This window comes from Corvus kubaryi, unplaced genomic scaffold (genome assembly GCF_017639235.1).
Source record: "Corvus kubaryi isolate FWS band 111438036 unplaced genomic scaffold, C.kubaryi_AGA036_p1.0 135, whole genome shotgun sequence".
In the NCBI taxonomy this organism is placed as follows: domain Eukaryota; kingdom Metazoa; phylum Chordata; class Aves; order Passeriformes; family Corvidae; genus Corvus; species Corvus kubaryi.
Genome location: NW_024580669.1, coordinates 7459988 through 7484134, shown reverse-complemented (window position 1 = coordinate 7484134; position 24147 = coordinate 7459988). Strand labels below are relative to the sequence as shown.

The 24147-nt window shown below is 36.6% G+C and overlaps 1 protein-coding gene across 1 annotated transcript in view; it reads right to left on the bottom strand.

Moving 5' to 3' along the window:
- The window catches only part of SEMA3E (semaphorin 3E), a 132367-nt gene that overhangs the window by 47690 nt on the left and 60530 nt on the right, over positions 1-24147 (bottom strand). Inside the window, exons 2-4 of the mRNA XM_042053643.1 lie at positions 16136-16296; positions 8456-8515; positions 3728-3847 (exon numbers count right to left, since the gene is read on the bottom strand). Of these exons, the coding sequence (XP_041909577.1) occupies positions 3728-3847; positions 8456-8515; positions 16136-16296 (341 nt within the window). The remainder of the gene's footprint in view (positions 1-3727; positions 3848-8455; positions 8516-16135; positions 16297-24147) is intronic.

Genomic DNA, 24147 nt, shown 5'->3' with positions numbered 1-24147 from the left:
CTTATGTTTTCTTGGACATGACTTTGTAATATGTTCTGTTGCAAACACCAGTAGTTATTCTGTCTGAAAAGTCAGCACTCCTATTTTTCCTAATTTGTAATTTATTTCCAAATGGCAGAAAAACATTGGATATTTTTCTGAAATGTTTAAATTTGGAAAAGCAACATTGATCAGAGTCAAAGTAATTAAAAACAGAGAAAAATATAAAAAGCTGCTGTCAGTGACTATACTTACATATTTTTAGAAAGATAGTAACTGACAACAGCTTTACTAAAGTGAACAGCCTGGAATTCCAAAGTGAAATCAATTAAACCAATATTGGAATAGAATGCAGTAAACCATTATATATTTAATCTCTCAAATGGATATATAGTGTATAATAGAATTTATAAGTAATTTGATTTAGAAAAATATATTTGGTTATACTCTGGTGGTACAACACAAGTTTGATGTAGAATTAAATGAAACCAATATTTATTTCTTGTTGGTTTATGTGATCAGCATATTAAGACAAAATGCATGGTATAATTAAATTTCTATAAACCATGGAAAGCACAAAAAAAAGCTGTAATGTATCATAGCACAATGTGCTTGTGAAAGATTTCAAAGCACATTTCAATCACTACATAGCAAGATTAGTACTTTCTACACAGGCTGGTTGGGGAATGGACATTATTGCTGTGTTTTTAGAGAGAACAGTAGAGGTTCTGGTTTTAAGGCAGTTCAAAGATATAATGATCTGCCAATGAAGCAATCAAATTCTGCCTATATTTGGAAATCTTTTGGCTTCACAGTTTGTTGAAAAGAGCTCAGTGTTCTGCAATACACAGCTCAAAACTGGTTTTGATATGAAAAGATGAATTTGTGGTTGTGTAAGCATGTAAGATTTTATACAGGAGGCAGAATGTTCCTTTTCATAAGCTGTACTGCACCTCACAGACCCATGCTAAATCAAGATGCCATATAGTATGCTTGGGATTATGGCTTTAGGATATTTTCCCTGTTCAAATGGCTATTCAGAAATTGATGACTTTATGTAAACTTTAGTTGCAAGCCAACTACAAAATAAATGTCCCTGCAACATGGGACTAGTGATCACCAAGATCGGGAGCCTTAGCTGGATATTTAGTTCCAACAGGTTGATTCTCTTTGGCCTGCTCATAAATGGGAAGTGGCAATGCTGCAGAAGAAACAGTTCTGCTATTCTGTCATGTGCTTAATGCCTCTCTAAAATTATCTGTAGTTTACATTTATATACAGTTAGAACTGTATCAGTTAAGAACTCTGCAGTTTTTACTGACAGGGTCACATCCTCCCTTTGCCACCAGCTCAAGGAGCACTACTGAAACGTCTAGTTAAGGTCCCTGACCACAGAGCAAGTATTTTTCTATGCTGATACTGCTGATTCATAATTCCATATGGAAGTGTGCATCTGCCTTCATAGGCTGTGTTAGTTATGTATCTGGATACACAGAAGTTTGTCATAAGGGCTCCCTCCTTTCCTGCATCCCACACTTTATACCTCAACATGTCTGAGAAGTGCCATTTTTCAAATGTATATGAGCCTTAAACACACCTTGTGCTACTTAGACATGCTGAGGTACAGAGGTGCATAGTTATATTTTAAATCCTGTTTCATTTGCTACTGTCCATTCCACGACAGTCAGACAGTGAGAAAATGGCCAGAGTGATGAGGTGGAAGAAATAGGGGACAGTAATTGGATGTTTTTGGAAGAGGATGCTCCGACCAGATAAATCAGCAGAGACTGAACTGCAGTTTTCTGAAGGATCTTGCCCTTTCACTTCCTGCAGTTACACCATGTCTTTATCACTCAAAGAAAGCAAGATTACAATTTGCCCACTCAACCACATACCATGTGTTATTTTTAACCTGCTGTATAAAGGGCACCTATCTTTTTTAATCCTGATGGTCAGCTTTTCAGATAACAGGAAATAGTATAGCCACTTATTAGTGTAGCAAATAAATTTCCTGTTGGTCTACACAGCCAAAAAAAGAGGAAATTTTCCCATGATTTCAGTGTGGGTAAGATTTTAGAACCGCAGTGTGACAAGGGAGAATAATAAACAAAAATAAGGGGAGGAAGGACAGTGATAGATAAGGGGATGCTCATGGGCCACACAGTCTTATAAATATCTTGTTTCTCATTTTTTGTGTGGTTGGTTTCTATTTTTATTAGTCTGTTGTTTATGCTTTCTAAAATAGTGTTCCTAAATAAGCAGACATTGATTCCTTCAAACTTTACCAGGAAGCCTAACAGGAGGTTTGTGAGAGGAGCAAAGAAGACATGCAAATTTGCCTTATTTTAAGGAGGAAATTCCTTTTTGGAAAATTTCCTCTTCTTCAATGTTGACTACTCTTTTTACTGGACTGCCATATTTGTGTGAGAACAATCCTGGGTCTTATTAACCAGCTGATTATTATCTAGTTCCTTCCTTAATTTCAGAAGAGAGTGTGTTTCTGTGATGCATACAACTCCGAATCTAAGTGCTGTGCTGGAGTCCTAACTTTGAGATGCTTATTTTGACAGCAGCTGGAGGTGCACAGCATGGATTGGATCCTTGGAGGCTGCTTCTGGTGATGTCGTTCTAGTTTGTTTTGTCAAAACAATGCATTGTTACTCAGAAAAGATTAATCAAAAACATTTGGCTGAAGCAAATCCCTTAGTTGATTTATATGAGTACACTTTAAATACTTCATATCTGACATTAATATTTATTCAAGCCAAGAGCTCCAGGCCATAGGGGAAGGCAAGAATTCTCTTGGATGGTGCTTTAGCATCAGCTCCATGAGAAGTGCTCGGCTCTACCAGGAGACATCATGTGAACCAACTAAATGAGACCATTGACCAGCAACCCTTGCTGACACCTGCCAGTAAAAAGCAATCTTACCTTTGGGCTATACATCACCTCCATCTATTAAGTCCTACCTCACAAAGTGCATTTCCAAGAATCCCTGGTCCAATTGCTAAAGCTGTCATCACATGTGCCTTCAGCAGCCTAGGTTTAATGCCCAAAGAGTCTTACATGCTAATTTAAAATAAGAGGTTGGTATTTCTGCTAAGTCTTTTAACCTGTTCTGATATAGCTGAGACAGAAAGGTTCCCAATTTCTGAAAAGCCTAGACAATTTTTATTTTTGCATAAGAAATATATTCACAATATTGATTATATGTTCCATTCATTGGTCTCTGCAGTACTGTTTCACTCAGCTATAAGCACCATTAAGGAGCATACATACACTTGCTGAACAAGACCAATACAAAGAAGCCGAATTTACCAAAGATTTGTTAAGAGATTCCATCTCCCATCAAACTAACACATACTTTGATATATGATGTATTATTTAATTTTTTAAAAAAAACCAAAAAAAGCCCCTACAGATTTAGCTAAAACCTCCCCAAAAATTTAATATTTTTATTGAGAATTACTATATCAGCTTATCTAGTAAAAAGCACACCAAAAAGCCTCAGATGAAAAAGTCTTTGGATTCTTTGCATAATTCTCCAGAATATACTTTCAAATATTAGTGAGTTTTTTCTAACCACATACTAAATTTTAGACCAGCATTACATTTCATCAGGAAAAATATCTATTGTTTGGTTCATATGAGAACTGTGAGCAACTGAACTTAAATATTTATTTTTAACCACAGAAGCTTTGCTGGAGTCTAGACTGAAAGAATCACTACTGTAAACCAAATTTCTTACCTCTGATGGATGTCCAGCTCTTATAAAAGTACAGAGTGGATCAAAAGCTCCTGTTCCACAAGCCAGAAGATGGGTCCTGTTGTGTCGGTGAAGGACACGGATATAATTTGCACATTCATCCTAGTTTACGTAAAAAATAAACATAGGGAAATATTAGCTTTCAATTATTTGGTGGTTTTTGTATCTTATGTGCCCTTAGGTGATGTTCTTATATTGAATCTTTCTATTCTATTTCACTTCATATTACTAACTCTGTGCCATCAGTTTCATGGGTGGGAATTTTTACATTAAAAAAGGAAGTTTAGAGCCCTAATTGATCATATTTTATTTTAGATACTTAACCAATTAAGAGTTGCTTAGTTATAAAAACACACATTTGTGCTTCTTTAATCATGGAGATATTCTGCAAATCTGAATAGATCTTTTAGTAAGTATTATTAGATAAACTAGATGTAAGATTCAGAGCATAAGTTGTGAGTAGTCAGCAAATGGGTTCTCTCTCAAGTTAAATAAACTTTATCTCAAGAAAAATATCTTTTTTCTTACTGCACCATTAATTTCTTGTATAATTAATAGCTAGTCAATATTTTTTTATATTGTATAGACACATACTTTGTCTGTTCCCACTATTTAAACTCCTTTGAAGAAATATTAATTTCCCCCAGGGCAACACTTTGGGACTCATTAGTGTATTTGCAGCTTCATCAATATTACAATTAAAACATTTTCAAGCATCCCTTTGAGATATGGGGTCATTATTACTGTGCTAAACTAGAAATGAAGACAGTGAGACAAAAGTATCCATTGATTTTGGGACTCCTGCAATTTGATTTTAGAGAGTATTTTATATTTTGCAATGGTTTCTATGTGTGGAGCAAAATTACTGTACATTTCAATTCATTGCTCAACATTTCTGTAACTTAGAATACTGAGCTTTAGGAGTTATGCCAGGTTTAAGACATTAAAAATGGAATTAATCTGAGCTAACTTTAGCTGTTCTAGAGTTTAGACATGTAATTTATGCAATTCTCACAGGCTTTTTCAATAGTCAGTGAAGTAGGCCAGACATCTCCAAAAGGCAATTAATACAATCCTAAAACGAGCATGTAAAACAGAGTGGAGGAATTTCCTTTTTGGAAAATTTCCTCTTCTTCACTGTTGACTACTCTTACTATTGGACTGCCATGTTGGTGTGAGAACAATCCTGGGTCTTATTAACCAGCTGCAAAAACTTAAGGTCAAAGAGGAGGAGTCTGCAGAGGATCCATGGGCAGAATTCAACACTTGCAAATCTACATTGTGTTCAAAACTAAGAAACCATCTTTCTTCTTTCTTCAAATCCTTAAATCATTCAGTGCAAGTCTTCCAAATGCTCCAGCAGACAAAAAAGGAAAGAAATCTCCTTTGCTACCTGATTCTCCTTAACTGTTCATCCTTAAGATAATCATGCTAATTCATAGAAGTAAGAAATGTATTTAAACAACAGGAGGTAACCTGTTGTGTAATTAAATATTATGTATACACAAAGGAAAAATCAATTTTTTAATATCTTACTTTTGGAATTTCTTGATTTGTAACTAATTTTTTTCCTTTTTTTTTTTTTAAGCAAATAAAAATATTAAGTCAGACAAATTGAGAGAGGAATGGGTTGAAATTAGTAGGATGTGATCCTCCCTGCATGCATCAGCACTCAGTGACAGAGGTGTCCCATTTGTATGTTCATTTCCCAAATATTTGCTGACTGGTGGCAGCAAAGTGATATTCCATAGGAATTTTATGATGCCATGCAGTTTTTGAATAGATGGGCACTGGTGCTCTTCCTGATTCTCCCTCTCCTCCAAGAATGACCTTCCTGACCTTCCTGACTTACTCCCTCTGTTTCCTCTCAGTGGTGGTCTGTTCTTTACTCCATTATTTCCTTTTTTATCCACATATGCCTTCAGCTCTTGATCTTTGTGCCAAAATCATTTTAGGGATTTAAGATTTTTTTAAATCGGAAAAATCTACACTTTTTTTTCTCCTGCATGCCTTTGTAGGAATGCCTGAAAAATTCTGCAAAAAAACCCTAGGATGAGGAAGATACCAAATATAGAAAAAAACTAATTCCAAATGGCTAGACTCAATCATTTATAAACAGATGACAAAAGGTGCTGTTCTGGGAAGTGTCAGGCAACAAGGCATTGCTGCTAACCCTACTAATAATGTACTGTACACAGAGCAGGGAGGAGATGCATCATCCAAGGGGACTTTGAAATAAGACTTCTTTACACTATATCAATTAATTAAATATAAGGGCTGTCTTTAGGATGTTCCATAGATATATTAATAGATCTGTGGAATTTTATTCATCCGAAACTTCTCAGTGTGGAGGAGTTAGTCATCTCTACAGAATCTGATTTCTTTATCTGAACGATTTCCAATTCTGATAATGTAATTCAGAGTAATTGAAAGCTCTCACACCACAGGCTAACAGGTGGGATTCCTGGCACACAGGATGACAGCTGAAGGATTTTTTTTCCTTGGCTTCACTCGAATCAGAAAAGCATAGCCTTATTTTAAGAGTATGCATGTGTTGTTAAGACAAGCCTTTTTTAACTGTCCTATGAAGACTGTTACAAGCTCTGAAACTGTTTATGACTACAATACTTGCAGTTTTACTGCTACAACATGAACTGATAACTTTTAAGGTTATACAAGCTCGTAAAAGTGGTCTCTTCTGTTATATAGAAAGAGGCAGCAGAGTACACCTGAAGTATTTCAATGCTGAGACGCTTATTACAATATTATCAGTTCTACTTAATAATTATGCCTTGAATAACAGATCTTTTGCAAAGGAAAATAAAAAAAGAAATAGCATGGAAATAAGCAAAAAAAGTTTGAAATAGAGCAATATTTTTCGGTGAGTTTGTAGTGTGAAAAATAGCATTAAGAACCTAAAATTGACAAAGGGCTGATTTTAAGGCATTGTGCTATTAAGTCAATATTGGTTTATGGCTTCAAAGAATGAAGGTGAAAAGAAAATTATTAGGATAGTTTTTGATTCTAATTTAGATTCCTTTCAGTTTGAGCAATATATCTTACTGATACTGAGCATACTGATGAAAATTACTAAGGTTTCCCTGATATTAATTAGTGTTACTCGTCCACATAGTCCATCCATAATTAAGTCTCATGTGAGGATCAGAATATTGTTTAGTATTCCCAGCTTTTAAAATTTTAATGTATTTTTTTTTAAATAGTCCACTTCTGGAATCTTGTGATTATTTAAAAGTTCTGGTTTTTTCTATAAAAATAGTAGTTACACCAAACCTTCATGGTGCAGAGAAATGTGGGAAACACATGAAGTTCTTTAAATTATCACATTCATACAATGCAAATTTCAGGACTTATAATAACAAACTGGATTGCAAAAAGGTTTTGAGTTTTAGGGAAAGATGAGTCTGAGGGGGCTATCTTTGCTTTGAAACAACAGTACCTATTTCTGTATTTATTTAACCAAAAAAATATTGTCAGAGCATCAGAAAATATGTAGTGGTGAAGGAAAGATTGTACATCTTTAACTAATAACAGCTTATGCTGAAAGGTACTATTAAATAAAGGCCAAATAATTTAGGTTTGGGGTTCATTTAATATGACCATAAAGTTTAGCCACTGCCGTTTTCAACCAAAGACATCTAAAATTATCAAGCATACAAAATTAACCCGAAAAACTGCAATGAACTCTTAAGAATCTTCAGAAAGGATCAGTTCTAAGCCAGGTGAGTTTAAAGAGGTGGGGTTTTATTGTCATTACTATTATTATTATTATTATTATTATTACTACTTTCCAATCTGCTTCCAGTCCCTTAATGTGGACAGTTCTCAAGTTTTTACTTCAGAAGAAATCTTTATAACTTCCTAATCTTATTTGGAATATACTGTGGTTATCATCAAGGCTGCTGTTTGCTGGGTTTGTGGGAAAAGCTTGTATGTGCCCTTCCATGTCCTACATTCCTGTCACTGTTGCTGTAAAACTATCATAGTTTTCAGATCCTTTGGTTCAGTGTGAGCTCTCTCAGCTGTGGGATTTATTAGGTGTTGTACTCGCGGTGTGTTTATGAGGTGCAGATAATGAGCTTGGTGCACTGCAAAACTAAAGAGACCTCCCATCCAGAAGAACTTTCATCCTGTGCTGCCAATGATATCAGCTGCTGTGTGTCAGTGAGCTTTCAGGTCTTTTCCCAGGAACTGATTACAGTCAGGGCACTGAATCACAAGAACAGAACAGTTCTGAGGTTCATTAAAATAGAGTGTTTTTATTAATATAACACAAAAGCTATAGGACAGTATATATTACAGTGTATTTTATAATTATTAATAATGCAACTGCTTTTCTGAATGTATTCTAGAGAATGTGAAAATGGACAAGATAATCCATGTGGACAAAAAGAAGAGGAAATAGAAATGGAAAAGGTGAATTATTAAGGTATGTTCTTTGACAGCACCAGAAAAAGAATGAAAAGAAAGTTCAGATGATCAAAAGTATTCATTGCCTGTTTACAAGCTGGTTTAAAGAGCAATTAAATTAATAATTTAGTGTGTTCACAGTAGTGACATGTTTTTAACCTGCAACACTTAAATTTAGATCTTTGCTTTAATCTCTCTCAAGTTAGGGATGCCTGAATCCTTGTTTTGGACCAGCCACTGGTATAATTAACGTATATTTGCTCTGTAATTAGTGATACTTACAGCATCTCTTCCTTTAATTATGCATTCTTCTGTCTGCAGAGGTGTACTAGGCCAATGGATCTGAGGAAAAAAACCAAGAAAATAATTTAATTGGCAGTCTGCAGCTTTTCCACTATTTCTCATGTGAGAGATTCTCAGAACAGAAGTACAAAATCATAGAACAGCCCAGGTTGGAAGGTACCTCAAAAGACCATCTGGTCCAGCCCTAGGTGGGAATGGGAGCCTAGATGAGATTATCACTCTGTCCCACACATCTTTAGAGCCTCCAGAGACAGAAACTCCACCATGTCCCTGGCTGCTTGTGAGGGGAGAGCCTCTGTCCTCTTTGAGATGCCATTTAAGTACTCAAGTACTGCAACACTGTGAGGAGTTCCCCCTGAGCCTTGCCTTCCCCAGGAGAAAAGACCTTCAGTCTCTCCTTTGTTTGAACAGAACTGTCTTGATTAGGGTAGCTCACCAAACTTATTAGTAATCAACAGAATTTAAAGGAAGATAATGTAAGGAACATTTTATATAAATTCGGTAGAAACATCTATGCTAAATTGTCAGGGATTTTCAATATAGTTATTAATTTTTAACTAGTGATTTCCTGCTTTAAGTAACACTTAGGAAAGCAAATGATTTGCAGTGAAGCTAATAAGGGTCAGCAACCACCCTCATGGGAGTAGGATCAGCTCTTCACAGTCAGTTCCTAGACATGAAGCCAAATTACACAAGTGAGGTTTTTTTCAGCTTCCTACTATACAACGTTTATGTTTCATTACAGATGTGTGATTTGTTTGGATGAAAACAATATTAAACAATGACTGAGCACACTGGAATGATTACTTAATTTCTTAGGACATTTAAAAGTGAAAACAAAAACATGTTCATGTCAGTGATATCAGGCTTGGCTGAAACCAAGTAAATATCAAAAAACTGATGTCATCATCAAGGCATTTTTGTCAATAATCCAATCACAAATTTTTTTTTTGTCTGGAAAACATTTTAAAATTAAGTTTATCTGCTAGGCTTTTTTCTTCCTTTTTTTTTTTTTTTTTTTTGGTTAATTGAACTCTTAGTTTTCTTGAAATAATTCAAGTCTCAGAAAATCTGTGGATAAATTATTAGAAAAGTTAATTGCAAGAAAAGTGGGGATAAATTATGACTCCTAGATGCCTAGGGCTTTAAAGAAAAAGGCTCAGTTCTCTTCAGTGTCTTCATTAACGACTTGGACGTGGATCTCAAAGGAATACTGAGTAAATTTGCCAACGACACTAAGCTGGGAGGAGCTGCTGACTCTCTAGAGGGCAGAGAGGCCCTGCAGAGAGACCAGGATAAATCAGGGGGCTGGACAATCACCAGCTGTATCAAGTTTAACAAGGGCAAGTGCTGGATTCTGCACCTGGGACAGTGCAACCCCAGTAGTGTGTATAGATCAGGGAATGAGAGGCTGGAGAGCAGTTGCAGACAGGGACCGGGGGTCCTGGTCAGTGGCAAGCTGAGCATGAGTCAGTAGTACCTTGGTAGTGTGTTGGGCTCACACGATTTAAATCCATGTTAATCAGAACATCTGTTTTCAGTCAAATGGTTTTATAATCATCTATGAATGATCAAAACTCTCATCTAGTCTCTGCATTGCTGCTGTATAGTCTGGAAAGGTACCTGAACTCTGCTGAACTCCCATAAGGGCAGTCATCTAGTCATCCTGGTCAGACCATTCCTGCTTCATTCGCTGCATAACTCGGGGTCCACAGTAACTTATTTTAGTCAATGGTCAGGAATTGAATGAATCTTGGGTTAAGCTTGTCCTTAACCCAAAAACCTAGAAGTTGTGACATCTCCAGGATCTCTCGAGGCTAAAAGTATGAAGCTACAGCTTTCACTTCCCCAAGACGTGTTCTAACTAGCAGGTTAAAATGAGAGCTATTGCCCACACCAGGTGTAGGTGGCTGTTAGGAACAGAGAAACCACAGAGGGAATAAAACACTTCACTCTGTAACCTGATATTAAATACACTGCGTGTAGCTGATTATTTTTGTATTTGGTGACTTAGTCCCAGTGCTATTGAAAATACTTTGTATATACATTTTCCACTTAAGATATACTGAATTAAATACATATACAGAATTAAGAGAAAAAAGCCAAAGACGTAACCCCGTGCCCCTGCTTTTTCTGGGATGTCAGAAAGCAGCTGCAGTAGAGCTACGTGAATTTGGTTCTTGCCACAGAATAATAGAATAAATCATAGAGTTGCAGAATGGTTTGGGTAAGAAGGGACCCTTAAAGACCAACTAGTGTAACCAGCAGCTATTGGTAACCAGCAGCTACTGGTAACTAACCAATAGTCAGGGTCATCTTTCACTAGCTAATGTTTCTCAAAGCCCCATCCAGCCTGACCTTGACCAGTTCCATGGATGGAGCATTCACAGCTTCTATGGGCAACCTGTTCCAGGGTCTCACCACTCTCATAGTTAAGAAGGTCTTCCTAGTATTTACCCTAAATCTACACTCTCATTTTAAAACCTCTGTCTCTTTTCCTGTCACTACATGTCCTGATAAAACTCTCTGTCTTTCTTATAAGGCCCTTTTACAAATTGAAATGCCAACATAAGGTTTCCCTAGAGCTTTCTCTTCTTCAGGTTGAACCCCAATTTTCCCAGCCTGTCTTCATAGGAGAGCTGTTCCAACCCTCTGACTACTTTTGTGGCCCTCCTCTGGACCTGCTCCATCAGGTTCCCATCTTTCTTACACAGGGGAACACAAAGCTGGACATAGTACTCCAGCTGGGCTCTCAAAAGAGAGTAGAAGGGCAGACTCAGAGGCTGTGCTGCAGCATAGGAATCTACCTTGGATGCTCATAGCAAATTACCTACTTCTAAGGCAAGTCCATATTAGTTGCCTGAAGTACATGGGTCTGAATTATAACTCCAGTAATAGATATATAAATCTTGAAGAAGGTTTTCTATCCACAAATTACTTTTTGAGACTCAAAACTCTTGTGAGGCTTCTGAGTTTTAACATAAATAAGCATTAAGATTTTAATCTCTTCAAGAGTATTTTATAATGGAGACTAAAAAAAATCTCTGCATGTCAGATTTTGCTATCATAGCAAATTCCAAATTAGCATGACATAGGATGTGTTTGCACTGCTTGAAAATCCAAATATTAATCAGCTGCAATGATAGTCTTGAACCTGCCATGTATTACTTTTCCTGATGTTTATGCTTTAGACATGTGACAGTTACCAGACTTAATTTTTAATTGATTCTCTGCCAGCATTACAATGGTTTGGCAAGCTATCAATAAGAATTTTTGGGAAATCTTCCTGGGTATTTAAGCTGTAATAGCATACATTTCACTGGGCTGAAGGCTTGACATATCTATTGGCTTGGACATAATTTTTCAAAATTTTTACCCCTTCAGGTTACTGTGAATTAAATTTTTAAATTGCTTGTTTACTGATGTTTTCTCATCTTGCATAATAGTATTCTCATCCTTGAGACCTGGATGATGTAACTTTAGCACTGTATTTAAAAGACAGGTAAAAGATATTTTTAAATATATTCGTCATGGGGAAAAATGAAGTTGCAAGGTAGTACAGGTATGGGGGAAACTTTAATTGGATCTGGAATGATAATTAGTTTCTCCAGACATCCTCTCTATTCAGCCACTAACCTTAAAAAACAGGATGGTATCTCTATTGAAAATTAATTTAAAGAAATCATATGAGCTTTGTAGCACTTCAGGCCAAAATAGGCTACTGTGTGATCTAGTCTGAACTCTAGTGTATGACAGAGCAATTAAGCAATTCAGCCACCCTGTCCCCAGTTTAAATCAATAAATAATGCTTAATTAACCGATAACTTGTGTTTGGCTGAAGCACAAATTCTTTAAAAATATCTGCTGATGACTGGATATTATATATATTTATCAACAAATACATAGCCACCTTCCCTCTTGGAATGTTACTCCAATGGATAACCAAACTCACTAAATTCTGTGCTTCTTATTTCAGTTTACATTTGTGCACATTCCTACACAGTATTCAGAGAAGACATAAGTAAGCCCTGCTGTTGCAGACTTGTGTTCAGCCAGCTCTGGAGTGGAAGTAGAGCTTTACTAGAGGCAAGATATATGATGAGGTCTCTACAGTTTATTACAGCAGAGATATAAAACCAAATCTGGAGCCGTCTCACACTAGGTGAGAAACAGCAAAATTGCAATCTGCCTGCACAAGCTCATTTACAGAAGTGGGAAGCTTTCTTTTCAGACTCAGACCTTCATAAGGGCTTTGAAGCAGAGCTATCTGCAAGGAATTTGTGGGCAAATAGGAAGAGCAGTTTATTTTCACTCCAACACAGGACGAAAAGTAGGACCGAAGGTCCCCCTTCTCTATGCAGGGGGACCAGTGGTGATGAGTCACTGGCACTGATTCAAGTTTGCTGTTAACAAAGATCCTCACTGTCACCAATTACAATGAACTGCAATGTTTTTAAAAACAAATTTGGCACCAGATACCAAAAAAAGTTCTCTATCAGTCTGTTAGATCACTGCAAGCCTTTAAGGCTTTGGATCAAATTTCAAATACGTGTAAGGTTTTATTCCAAAGATGGTGTCAAAGGGAATGAGGTCTTAGGGAAAGCAAAGGTTAAGTGGAATGTGCCTACAAAACTTTGGCTTTACACAAGGTTTTAAGTGCTTATATGGCTCTAATTCCCTGTAAACACTGATATCCACATTTCATATTCTCCCTCAGTCTTGCTGCTCTTAGTGTTAGGGCAGTCTTCACATAGAAATGACATCTAAGTAACCTTTTCAAAAACTTATAGCAATATGTGTTAAATACTCTAAGCAAGAGTATAATCCATTCTGCATGTGTTAAATGAGAGATACAAAGAGCAATGTAGGCAAAAGAAACATAATTTGACACACAGAGAAGTGAGAGTCAGTCGCTGTCCAAGATGACATGGAAGGTTTGTGCCACAGTTGAGAGCTCAACCCAGATGTCTGGATTTCCCCACCAATGCAAGAATGACAGCAGTAGTACTCTTCCCTGAAGGTTTTCTCCCCCTTTTTTTTTAGGTCTTTTTTAATTCTATATGAAAATTGGTTAGGATAAAATGTGCTTTAAATAATATGGTAGAGATATATATAAACAGCCATTAGCTTACATGAAAAAGCTATAATCTACCCTTCATAGTGTTGCATTGTATTTAAAAGCTGAAAAGAATTGAACCAGAAGAAAATACGCAGTCTATTAAATACAGATTTATAGGAGGCATACCTCATATGCATCACAAGTTAAGTTTTTTGGAAATGTTGGATTACTTTGGCAGTCAACAGGTCTCTATGCAAAAGCATTTTATGTCCACTGAGCATTTAGTTGTTTTTCTTTGGGATAACTTCTAATATGCTGGCTAGGACTGAATTATCTGGTCATTTTACAGCAAAAGGCATAAAGTCTCCAATTGGGAATGGATTTCAGTTTGGTTTTTAGAAGGCATATTAATATTCCAAATTGTTTAGAAAGGGATGACTGAATTAAAAGACATAAGCTGTTTTCTGGGACACAGAGGATGAAGATCAATATGAATCTGCCCAAAATTTCATGAAACCTCTCTTTTGCAGCTAGTGAGTCATCCTGGTTACCAGAGAGATAATAAAACCCAGGAATTTGCGTGAACTCATATGCTTTCACTGGACTGCAACTTCTAGTTTAGATTAATTAAGCTAAACTCTTCAGTCTAAAAGCAAAGGTCAAAGACTAACCAACACACAGTTAAAGATAGCTTAATTAAGAACTTTGGTAATAATTAATCAACTAGTCTCTCAACTCCAGGAACTTTCTCTAATGTATCTCAGCAATTAAGCTGAAGAAATGTCTCATTCCACACTTTTGCTGGAAGTGCTGTAGGATGATCACACTTTCCTTAACTATCCCTGAATGAGATCTGCGCTAGTGAACACCGAGAAAACGATAAAAAGCTCATGATATTTGTATTCAAGGGAGCTAAGTCCCAGTGAGATCATGTTTCTAAACATACCAGGACAAGCTTCATTTATTCCAGTTTCTCATCTTTTGCATAAAAAAACCGCAAGAAGAGTTTTCACCAGTTTGCCATACTCTCTATACAGGTCTCCAGACAGAGAATATAGTTTCAGAGTAAATGGCTGATATTCCACTTAAAAACAAGAAAGGGAGCAATGAACTTTGAGTATGTCCAGATGGGATGATAGTAGTTGGACAGAAGCATGGAGTGCTCTATCCTGCCATCTTTCCTCACAGATTTACTGCCAAATGGGGGAGAAGAGAGGCGGGAAAAAGCTTATTTTATAGAAACAAATGCTACCTACATGTTTTCATTTCCCTGAGCTCTAATATCTTGTCACAGGATATTAATAGTTTGTATCAAAGTGAAAAGGAGTTAACTCATATCTGACTGTTGAGGAACAAATCTCAGTATGTAAATTTGCTCCCTGATGAGTCAAATTCTGTTTTGTTTTGATTTTTTTTAATATAGATAAATTCTCAAATACCCTCTCTGAGTACATTCATGTCCTCTTATCTAGGACCGATATACCCAAATGTTTATAAAAAGAATAAAGTATATTTTATCTGTTCATAGTAGTGGAACATGCTAATTGCGCTTGGAGATAAGAAAGAAGGCTTATGGTAAAGGTGGCCAGGGTGTTGACATGAGAATAATGATATTCACTTTTAGCAAGGCGGAAGAAAGAAAAGATTTTGAGACATCAGTGGTCAGTGAAGTATGGGCATCAACAAAAATATTTCTCCAAAAGGACTTTATTTTATTTTACTTGCTTTTCATTCCATTTATTAATTTGCAAAAAAATGAAAACATATCAAAACACATTGGAAAAATTTTAAAAAGTAGATAATGAAAACACTGAAATATTTCAAGAGATCATTTATCTGCAGTCAAAATGGTTGAGGCAGGAACAATGCTCCTGTCAGCTTCCCTTACAACTGTATGTTTCCAGTTCTAGCTTCCAAGGGCAGAAGTGAGTAAGGAATCCAAGGCTCACATCAGCTCAAACTCCAGCCTCTCCAGTTGTCAGTTTGCCAGTCATGTGTGGTTTCTAAAATGTACTGAGTTCTCTGGTAGGATTATGACTTAACCCACCTTTCTCTCTGAGACCACGGCTCAGCCTTCAAATGGCACTTTCAGTCATTACTTAATAGCACATCTGGCTCAAACCAGTGCAAAATTCAGTTTCTAAGAAGACTAGGAAAAACAGCTGCAAGGTTTATGCTGCTGTTGTAAGGTTCTTATAGTTTACATGCTGATTTTTTTCCTTAATATTTTCTCTTCTGAAACTTCCCCAAAATACCAGAGAGATTTTAGTCCTCAGTAATATAGTGGAGATGCAGAAATCAGATGTCTACGAGTGTGAGATGCTCTAAACATCTGTGACTATGCTGAAATTCAGTGAGAAATAGCTATACGACCTCCAAGTCTCTTCACCCAGAGTGAGCCTTTATGGATGAAGAGGGGGGGAAAAAATGGCAATTAGTGTATTTTTCTTAAATATAAACATGGCTTTAAAGTTCATGCACAAAACACCTACAAAAACTCCATTACTTCATTCATGCAAGTTCTGATATCCTGTGCTACATGTTATGACATGAAGTGACTAATATATATAAAAAAATATATATATAACTTTTTACTCCACCTCTCGGTAGTTGTCACTGATTCGATCCAAACTGAGGGAATACAAGAGGTCTCTTCCTCCCACGAACAGTCGCTCTTGATACTCATCCAGCAGCATTATATGAAGTCCAAGATATCCAAACGGGCTACGAAAGACTGACGTCCTGTTTAAATCCCAGAGCTCTGAAATATAATCAGAGTGGTCATAATAAATACCAAACAGCTTAGCTTTCATGGCTTCATTTTCATATCCTCCTAGGGAACTGGACGAGAAGTTGTGGGACATTAAAATGCTAATCATATAATCTTTGAGTAAGAAAGAGACACAAAACACCTGAGAGCAATTTTCAAATTAAACCAGTTCTCCAGGAGTTTTGTCTCTGATTTTTTACATCATAATCTTTATGCTCAAAATATGAGATGGGGAGGGATGCAAATTATTTTGCTCCTGGATATTTTCTGAAAAGGAAAAAGTACTTAGAACAATAGCTGCAAATGGGCAAAAAAATGAATGAATTAATGGAAATTGAAAAAAAAAGAGCTGGAAATTATGTCCTTGTCTTTGAAACATGTCAAACTACAGATTTTCAGTGTACACACAATATTTACCTGGGTTTGTATTTTTAGGATGATGGCATTGTGGGTTTTAATCCCAGCACTTTCTTCACTCAGTTTACTGAAAATATTGCCTCTAAATTCAGTAAAAACAGTATGAAATCTGTGAAATGCATAAGAATAGTTTTCTGACACTGATTTTGTCAAGAAATGCACTGACCTGATATGGGAATCTGAGGCTTAACTGTACATGATCCAAGCTAAAGTCAGTCCCACAGAGAAAAGTAAGTTCATTCTGGGTAGTGTTGCAGAAACTTGGATTCAGGCCTCAGGAAAGAAGAGGCAAGCATGGGGATCTTTCTGCTCTGTGGTGCAGAGCACAGCCTGGCTTGCAGCAGGTCAGAGAGGTTGAAAACCATTTTGCTGTTGAGAAGCCTCAAAAGGAGCCATTACAGAGAGTATCCTCAGACTCCCTCCAAAATGACAGAGGTTGAACTGGGGGAAAGCAACTATGTTCTTATGTCTGTACTGTGGCAAATTGTTTTATTTTGAAGAAATCACTTTTGTAAAAGTAACTAAATATGCTTATCCTCACATAACTTTTTCAATTGTTTGGATGTGGCCCAGCAGCTGATGCTGGAAGAAGTGGGATTGTCCCAGAGCTGGAGAAGACAAATGAGCCCCTATGCAGTTTGGAGGGTCCTGCTCACATGCCACACCAGCAGTTATGTTCATTTGTCCATGCTGCACCTTGACAGCAACACAGAGACCACAGCTGATGTTCTGTAAGCAAGAAATTTAACATTCCAAAAGGACATTAATTTAATTTTAAAAATTGGCACAATTTCTATTAATTTTAAATTATTAAGTATATTTTGTGTGTGATGATTAATTAAAATCAGTAATAGGATAAATATGTTTTGCTCCATTTACTAGGTAGGATTAGTTCAGGTCAACAGAGGCTGAAAGTAACTAGTTTCTGAAAGCTGTTTCCTTAGATGATAAAATTTACATCAAAGGAGTCATAGTAAAAATTCAGTCTCACATATGATGCCTTTCTTGAGTGATCTTCAAACAGAATGTATTAAATAGTTGTACCTGTGTGTGACTGGCTTCACTTGACAAATGGAAAAACTCACAGAGAGGAACATCATGATGAACAGGAGTTTTTTGTCTAAGCATTGCTTACTAACCAGTGGATAGATACACATTTTTTGACAGAGATACACCCAGAACACAGCTGCACAGCAATGTGGAAATGGCACTTTCAAAGCTTGCTCTCTCCAAGCAAATGAGCAGATTGCTGTTTTGGAAGAACATCACTTGTTTCTGAACAGATTAGAAATGAAATGAAAGCTGAGCTAGAAATACACTTTTGGTCCTAAATAAAGCCACTTCTTATTTGCAAGAATATAAAACATTCAATATATTTTATTTTTTAATCAGTCTTGAAGTGAAAAGAATTGCATTTTAAATTCTAGTTATATACAAGCCACAAAAGATTACTGTGGTAGCTTCCCTTGATTTATTTTCATGTTGTCCTGAAGGCAAATTGCTCATAAATGAGACAATATTTCTTTACATGGATCAGAGATATGACTCATGTGTTCTCATACTGATGTCCTCTACCTGATCACATAAACTGGTAACTGCTCATATAAGACTCAGTCCTGCAAAGCACACCTGTGAATATTATTGTCTTAAATGGAAGTTGAGAATATTAAACATCTTTCAAGATCAAACTTGTAAAAAGAGATGTTTCTAAGACTACATCCAGCAACCTACACTGACACGGTTTTGCTGTGGGGGTAGAGATGAGAATAGAAGTGAAGCTGACATCTGAAAGGGCTGGAAAACAACAAGCAGTTGGGTTTGGAGAGTGATTTTGTACTGAAACACCAATGTAGCAGTATTATGTAGATCCTTTGAAAGGTAGTAGGATTTCCATACATTTTTGGATATGTGAGATATTAGGACAGTGCAAGCAAATAGAATGCAACACCTCCTGAATGCCTGGAGAATGAGTGGTATATCTGGGAGTCTAAAATGGTTCTAGAAGCCTGTCATTTCTAGGTAAGTGAATCTCACCGTGGTGTGGTTTGATGTAAATGACACAGGTTCTGAAGCAGTAGAACAACATTCATGTAGTGCTGTGCCCCTTCAGCAAAGCTGGTTGGCTTCAATGTAGCACTGCAGGAATGCAGCTGTACTGCTTCCAGAAGAGAAGCTGCTGCTCCTGCTGCCTCCAGACACAGAACAGCCTTCACACTCACACAAGGGCATTGTTAGTTTGTAGAATCATGGAATGGCTTGAGTTGGAAAGGACCTTAAAGATCATCTGGTTCCAACCCCCCTGCCATGGGCAGGGTCATCTTCCACTAGACCAAGTTGCTCCAAGCTCTGTCCAGCCTGGCGTTGAACACTTCCAGGCAGGGACACCCACATCTTCTCTGGACAACTCGTGCCGGTGTCTCCACACCCTCACAGTAAAAAATGTTTAGTATCTAATCTCAGCCTATGCTCTTGCAGTTTAGAGCCATTACCCCTTGTTCTATCACCATATGCCCTTCTACAAAGTTTCTTTCCAGCTCTCTTGTAACCCCTTTAGACAATGAAAGCTGCTGTAAGTTCTTCCTAAAGCCTTTTCTTCTCCAGGCTAAGTAATCCCAGCTCTCTCAGCCTGTCTTCATTCTAGAAGTGCTCCAGTCCTCTGATCATCTTTGTGGCCTCCTCTGCTCCAACAGGTCCACATCCTTCTTATGTGGGGGGCCCCAGGGCTGGACACATGGATCACTGCACTTGGAGGGCTGAGTTGCACTCGGTCATTGAAATCACAACACAATTGGGAGTGAGGCCCTTGAATTCAAACTTTTAAGCAACTTTCCCCAAAATCTAATTTCGGTTACTTTGAAGAAACTTATGCTCACAAGGGTCACCTTGTAAATACGGATTCCTTGAGGTGTCAAGAGTTGTGCTGCTGGGCATTCTGATACCCTTTAATTAAAAAAATTAATTTCTAGACCATGTCTAGGCTTGAGCATAACCCAAAGAGACGTTGTTCCTCTACCTAATACTAGGATTTAATGTCCACATTTATGCTGGACACATCTAGCACACTTACAAGATCAGGTGCAAGTGCAATTTTCTTTAACAAAAGAAAAAACAGTGCTGCCTAACATTTTTAAAATATTCTAATGGCTAAATTGGTCAGCTAAGGAATAGCAGACATGACTTCAATTTCCTTTTCTAAATGGCTTGAAACTCAGATCTTCCTCTACCATAAAGAGGTCTAATCACAAGTTATTAGCTACTGGATTGGTAGGGAAGGATGGACGTTTTCTCCATTTCCTGTTGAAGCTGTGCAACAAAATATTTAAGACTCAGAAAGAGTGAACAAGAAGTTGTACTCTAATTTCGTAGTTAAATTGCTCTTCTGGGAAAGAAGTTCTGGCTCTGCTGCTCAAGATAGTCTATGCATTTTATATTAAACAGTTAGTGGATAAACTTTACAAACTGTTCCAGCTAGAAATCCTTGGCTTCTTCCTCATGTGGGAGTGACTAAGGGCTTCAGTTGAGCAGAGCCCTTCCTTTTACTGAGTTTCTAAAGATTTCTGTGACAAAGGAAAAAAAAGTCCTTTTTCTGTAAAGATCTTGTGTAAAGAAGTAAAAAGCCAGAGACACAGGGGATGAATTATTCACAGGGAATATATTGCTAGTGCTCAACACACAGAAAAAAAAAGAGAAAAGAGTTTTCCTACTGTTATCTTTTGGTAAAAACAAATCTTCTGGAGTACTGACCCATAAATTTGAGAAAATGTTATCTTTTGTGCTATACTGCTTTGCCATTTTAATCTAAAGACTCAAGACCATAACTAAACCCACACCATTGCAGCACAAACAGCATTTTACTCAACAAAGGAAAGACTGCTTCAATATTTACATACTCCTATATGACACTTCACTTTACCTGTGAAAGCTTTAAAGCAAGTCTGGACTGCTAAACTACATTTCGTAAGAGAACAAATCTTATTTCTTACTGTTTTAAAAGCTGAGAACAAACCTGATGGTTTGCTATCTGTCTGCCAGAGCTTTCTGGAAAATATTCAGGTGGATCTTGCTTACCACACTTTCTCTTATTGCATAACTACTTTGGTGAACGTATTCATACTGTATCCTGTTTGACAAAATGGATTCTGTTATACATTGGTCTAACAATGTTAATTATATTCCTAATAGCCATTTTCTTAATGAGCAGTATATAATTCTTACTTCTAAGATTACTTTAGAGCAGCCATTTCTTCTATTAGAAATTCTTCTATTCGTTTGGGGAGAAAAAAAATTGTCACCCGACTTTTATTTCAATATTTTTTAACTATAAGTGATTGATAACTTAAATATGCTTAGAACATTAAATGCAAAAATCTCAATGCTGCTCCACAGCAACCAGAGTATAGTGACATTTCATTTATAACATGTTTTAGAATTTAATCACATTTTGAGTAATATATCAATTTGGACCTTGAATATAGACAAATGTCAATGCAAATTTTTAATCTTTCTTATTTTTCTTAGGGAGTGACAAAGCTGCTGTTGCTCTACTCCATTCTTCATAGCATTACATCATCGCTACTGCACAAGCCTTTGCCCTTTTTTGCCCTCATAAAAATCTTTGGCTCCCCTTTTAAATTCTTCAGAAATATAGTCTCACCTCCCACACTACTTCATGCTGCAGATCATTCTTCTGGCAAAGATGTTTTCCAGATGCAGGGCACTGACAAATGAGTCCACATAAGGTGGATGTTTCAGTGCTGCCTTACAGGAAGAGCTAATGACTGGGGCTGCCTTCTGCCCCCATCAATAATGTAAAAGGCCACTGATAAAAAGTCTAGGTAATGTGAGCACCTGAAGGACATCTTATGCTTCAAATTAGAAGCATAGTCCTGGAATATAGATACTACAGTGGAACAAGATTTACAAGAACTTAGTCAACCTTATGTAAATTTATTTAATTTAGCTTTTTGCTGTATTGCTGCCAAGTGATAACAAAACCTGCTTACATGTGACAAGAAAGGGACAGAAGCAAAGAGAAGGAAAAATGAAAAAGAGACATAGGGGAGAGCCTGAAATATCTGTGACACAGCTTATGAACTACAGGTCAATTGTAAGACCAGGAAATATAAGTATCTTCTGTTTTAAAACACTGGTACTTTAAGGCAAATGTCTATGCAAGGGTACTCTTAAGAGTTATCCATCACAAGGACAAAATATAAACTTACAAGTGGTTGAATCTTTCTGACAAGGTTAAGACCTCTAACTGTATAAAATTAGTAGCAGGAGGCACAAGATTTCTTCCCTGGGAAAAAAGCCATTAGAGACTAAAATTCTCCTAAAAATCCCAATGCTGCTGAATGAGATTAGCAATTTTTGCTTTCCTGTGCTTACAGTCCTCAGTCAAATACAGCTCTGTAAAAATAGAGTGGTGATAGTGATTGTCAGATAATGGAAAAATGCATTAACTCTGGTGAACCAGCAAGGAACTAAACTTGTTGGGTAGTAGTAAAGGAGACAAGTGTTAACTGGCCAGTGATGGCCAAAGTAAATCGTGCTGCATGAGAATTGGTAGCAAAATCTGAGCCAAGAACTATAATAGAATTAACAGCAAATAGTAAACTAAAAATCTAGAGCAGTAGTAATGCCAAAAGATACCACTGTAATTTGAAAACACCGTTCTTAAGATACTTCAGTGTTTTATTTGGGGAACATGAATCAGTAGGAGATAGGTTTAAAAGCCTGTGAGGGAGACTGAAGTATGAGCTTTCACTGCTTCAGGTTTTATCTCTGTGGCTGCCACGCAGATGCCTCAGAAACTTGGCAGGGTAGGAGACAGAAGGCAAAGTCTAGTAACAACAAGCAAAAACCCATTAGTCCATAACTACTTTCATATGATTCAACCTCTGCTCTTAACAGCAGGTGAGTTTGGCTGGAGAGCTTTATTTGGAGAATGTAATTGGCTTCATGAAGGGAGCTGGTGCAGCAAAGCCCATGAATAATTTTGCTTATTTGGTTCTCTTCCTCTAAATGTTCTGGATCTAGTGATGAAGTTTGAATTAAAGTAAAAACTTCAAACAAAGATCTTTCCTTGTCAGTCTGTCCAAATTACAGAGGCAAAAGTTTCTGAAATTAAAAGGTCCAGTTTGGGGAGACAAGCACAATTTAAATCTGTATGCAAGACAAAACACTCTTGTGGCTTTTTCCCCTCAAGAATATATGAAAAACCTAAAACTGGAACATGTAATAAATCTTAGGAAATATTTTTGTTTCTTCTAATTCTACTCAGGTAATGGCAGAAAATATTCTGTGTCGCTTGAAAGCCCTTAACACAGCTAATCATGATAGTTCAAGTCCTAATCCTTGATATTTCCATCTCAAACTATTATATGTCACATATATACTGTGATATGTGTATATTCTGTCATATTTAACAAATATTTAGTTTTTGTTCCCTGATGGCAAAATAACATATCCAGTTAGTAGCACTGTAGCTGGTTTGGTTTTAGTTACTAAACAACAGAAATATAGGCATTAAAAAAGGCCATGGTTTATTGTATTAGTATACTATATAATAGTAAAAACATGTATTTTTACGCAGTATTTCATAATATTTCTAGTTCTTGCTGGAAACCTCTATGGTGTACATCAATTTAAGAGTAATCACACATCATCTTCATACAAGCTGGGTTTACAGCAATTTTAAGGTCCATTTCTAGATTTACATGCTGGTAAATTTTTTACATACATAAAAAATAACTGATATTCAATTTAATGTTACTAATGCTTGAAAAGAAATGAAATTCCATGTAATAAAACCTTGATCTTTTTGGGTTTTAATCATACTTACCTAGAAACCATGGATGATTTACAGACTGTTTTAGAAGAAAGTCTCTTTGTAAGTCAAATGAAAGCAGTTACAGAACCCACTAAACTGTTGCGTATGTTGAAGTGATATTTGTTTTCTGACACTAACACATTTGACCCTACCAATTTCTGGATCTTACTGGTTTCCATTACAGCAGTAAGCTACTATGGTTAGTGATATAAGACCTAATCCAGAGCTCATCTGCCATTTTGAGCCGTTTTGAGCTAGGTTATCACACCAATATGGATGAAATAGTATAGGAAAAACACTTATCCTTCTGTATTTTATCTGATCCTGGGAAACAACAGACAGAGAATCAACTAAGAATGAGATTAAATTTTCATCATTTCAGTGTTAAACTACTATATAAATGATGTCTACCATTCATTATGCTTTTAATGATAATATTAATTTTCAATGATAATAAAAATTTCAAATATTTTTAATAAATCTTACTATATTTTTTCCATATCTATTTCCAGTTAGCAGGATATTGCTTGCAGAGTGGTGAAGAATTTATTCTTTTAATTCATTTCAGTAATAGATGGCAAATTTTGGCACTC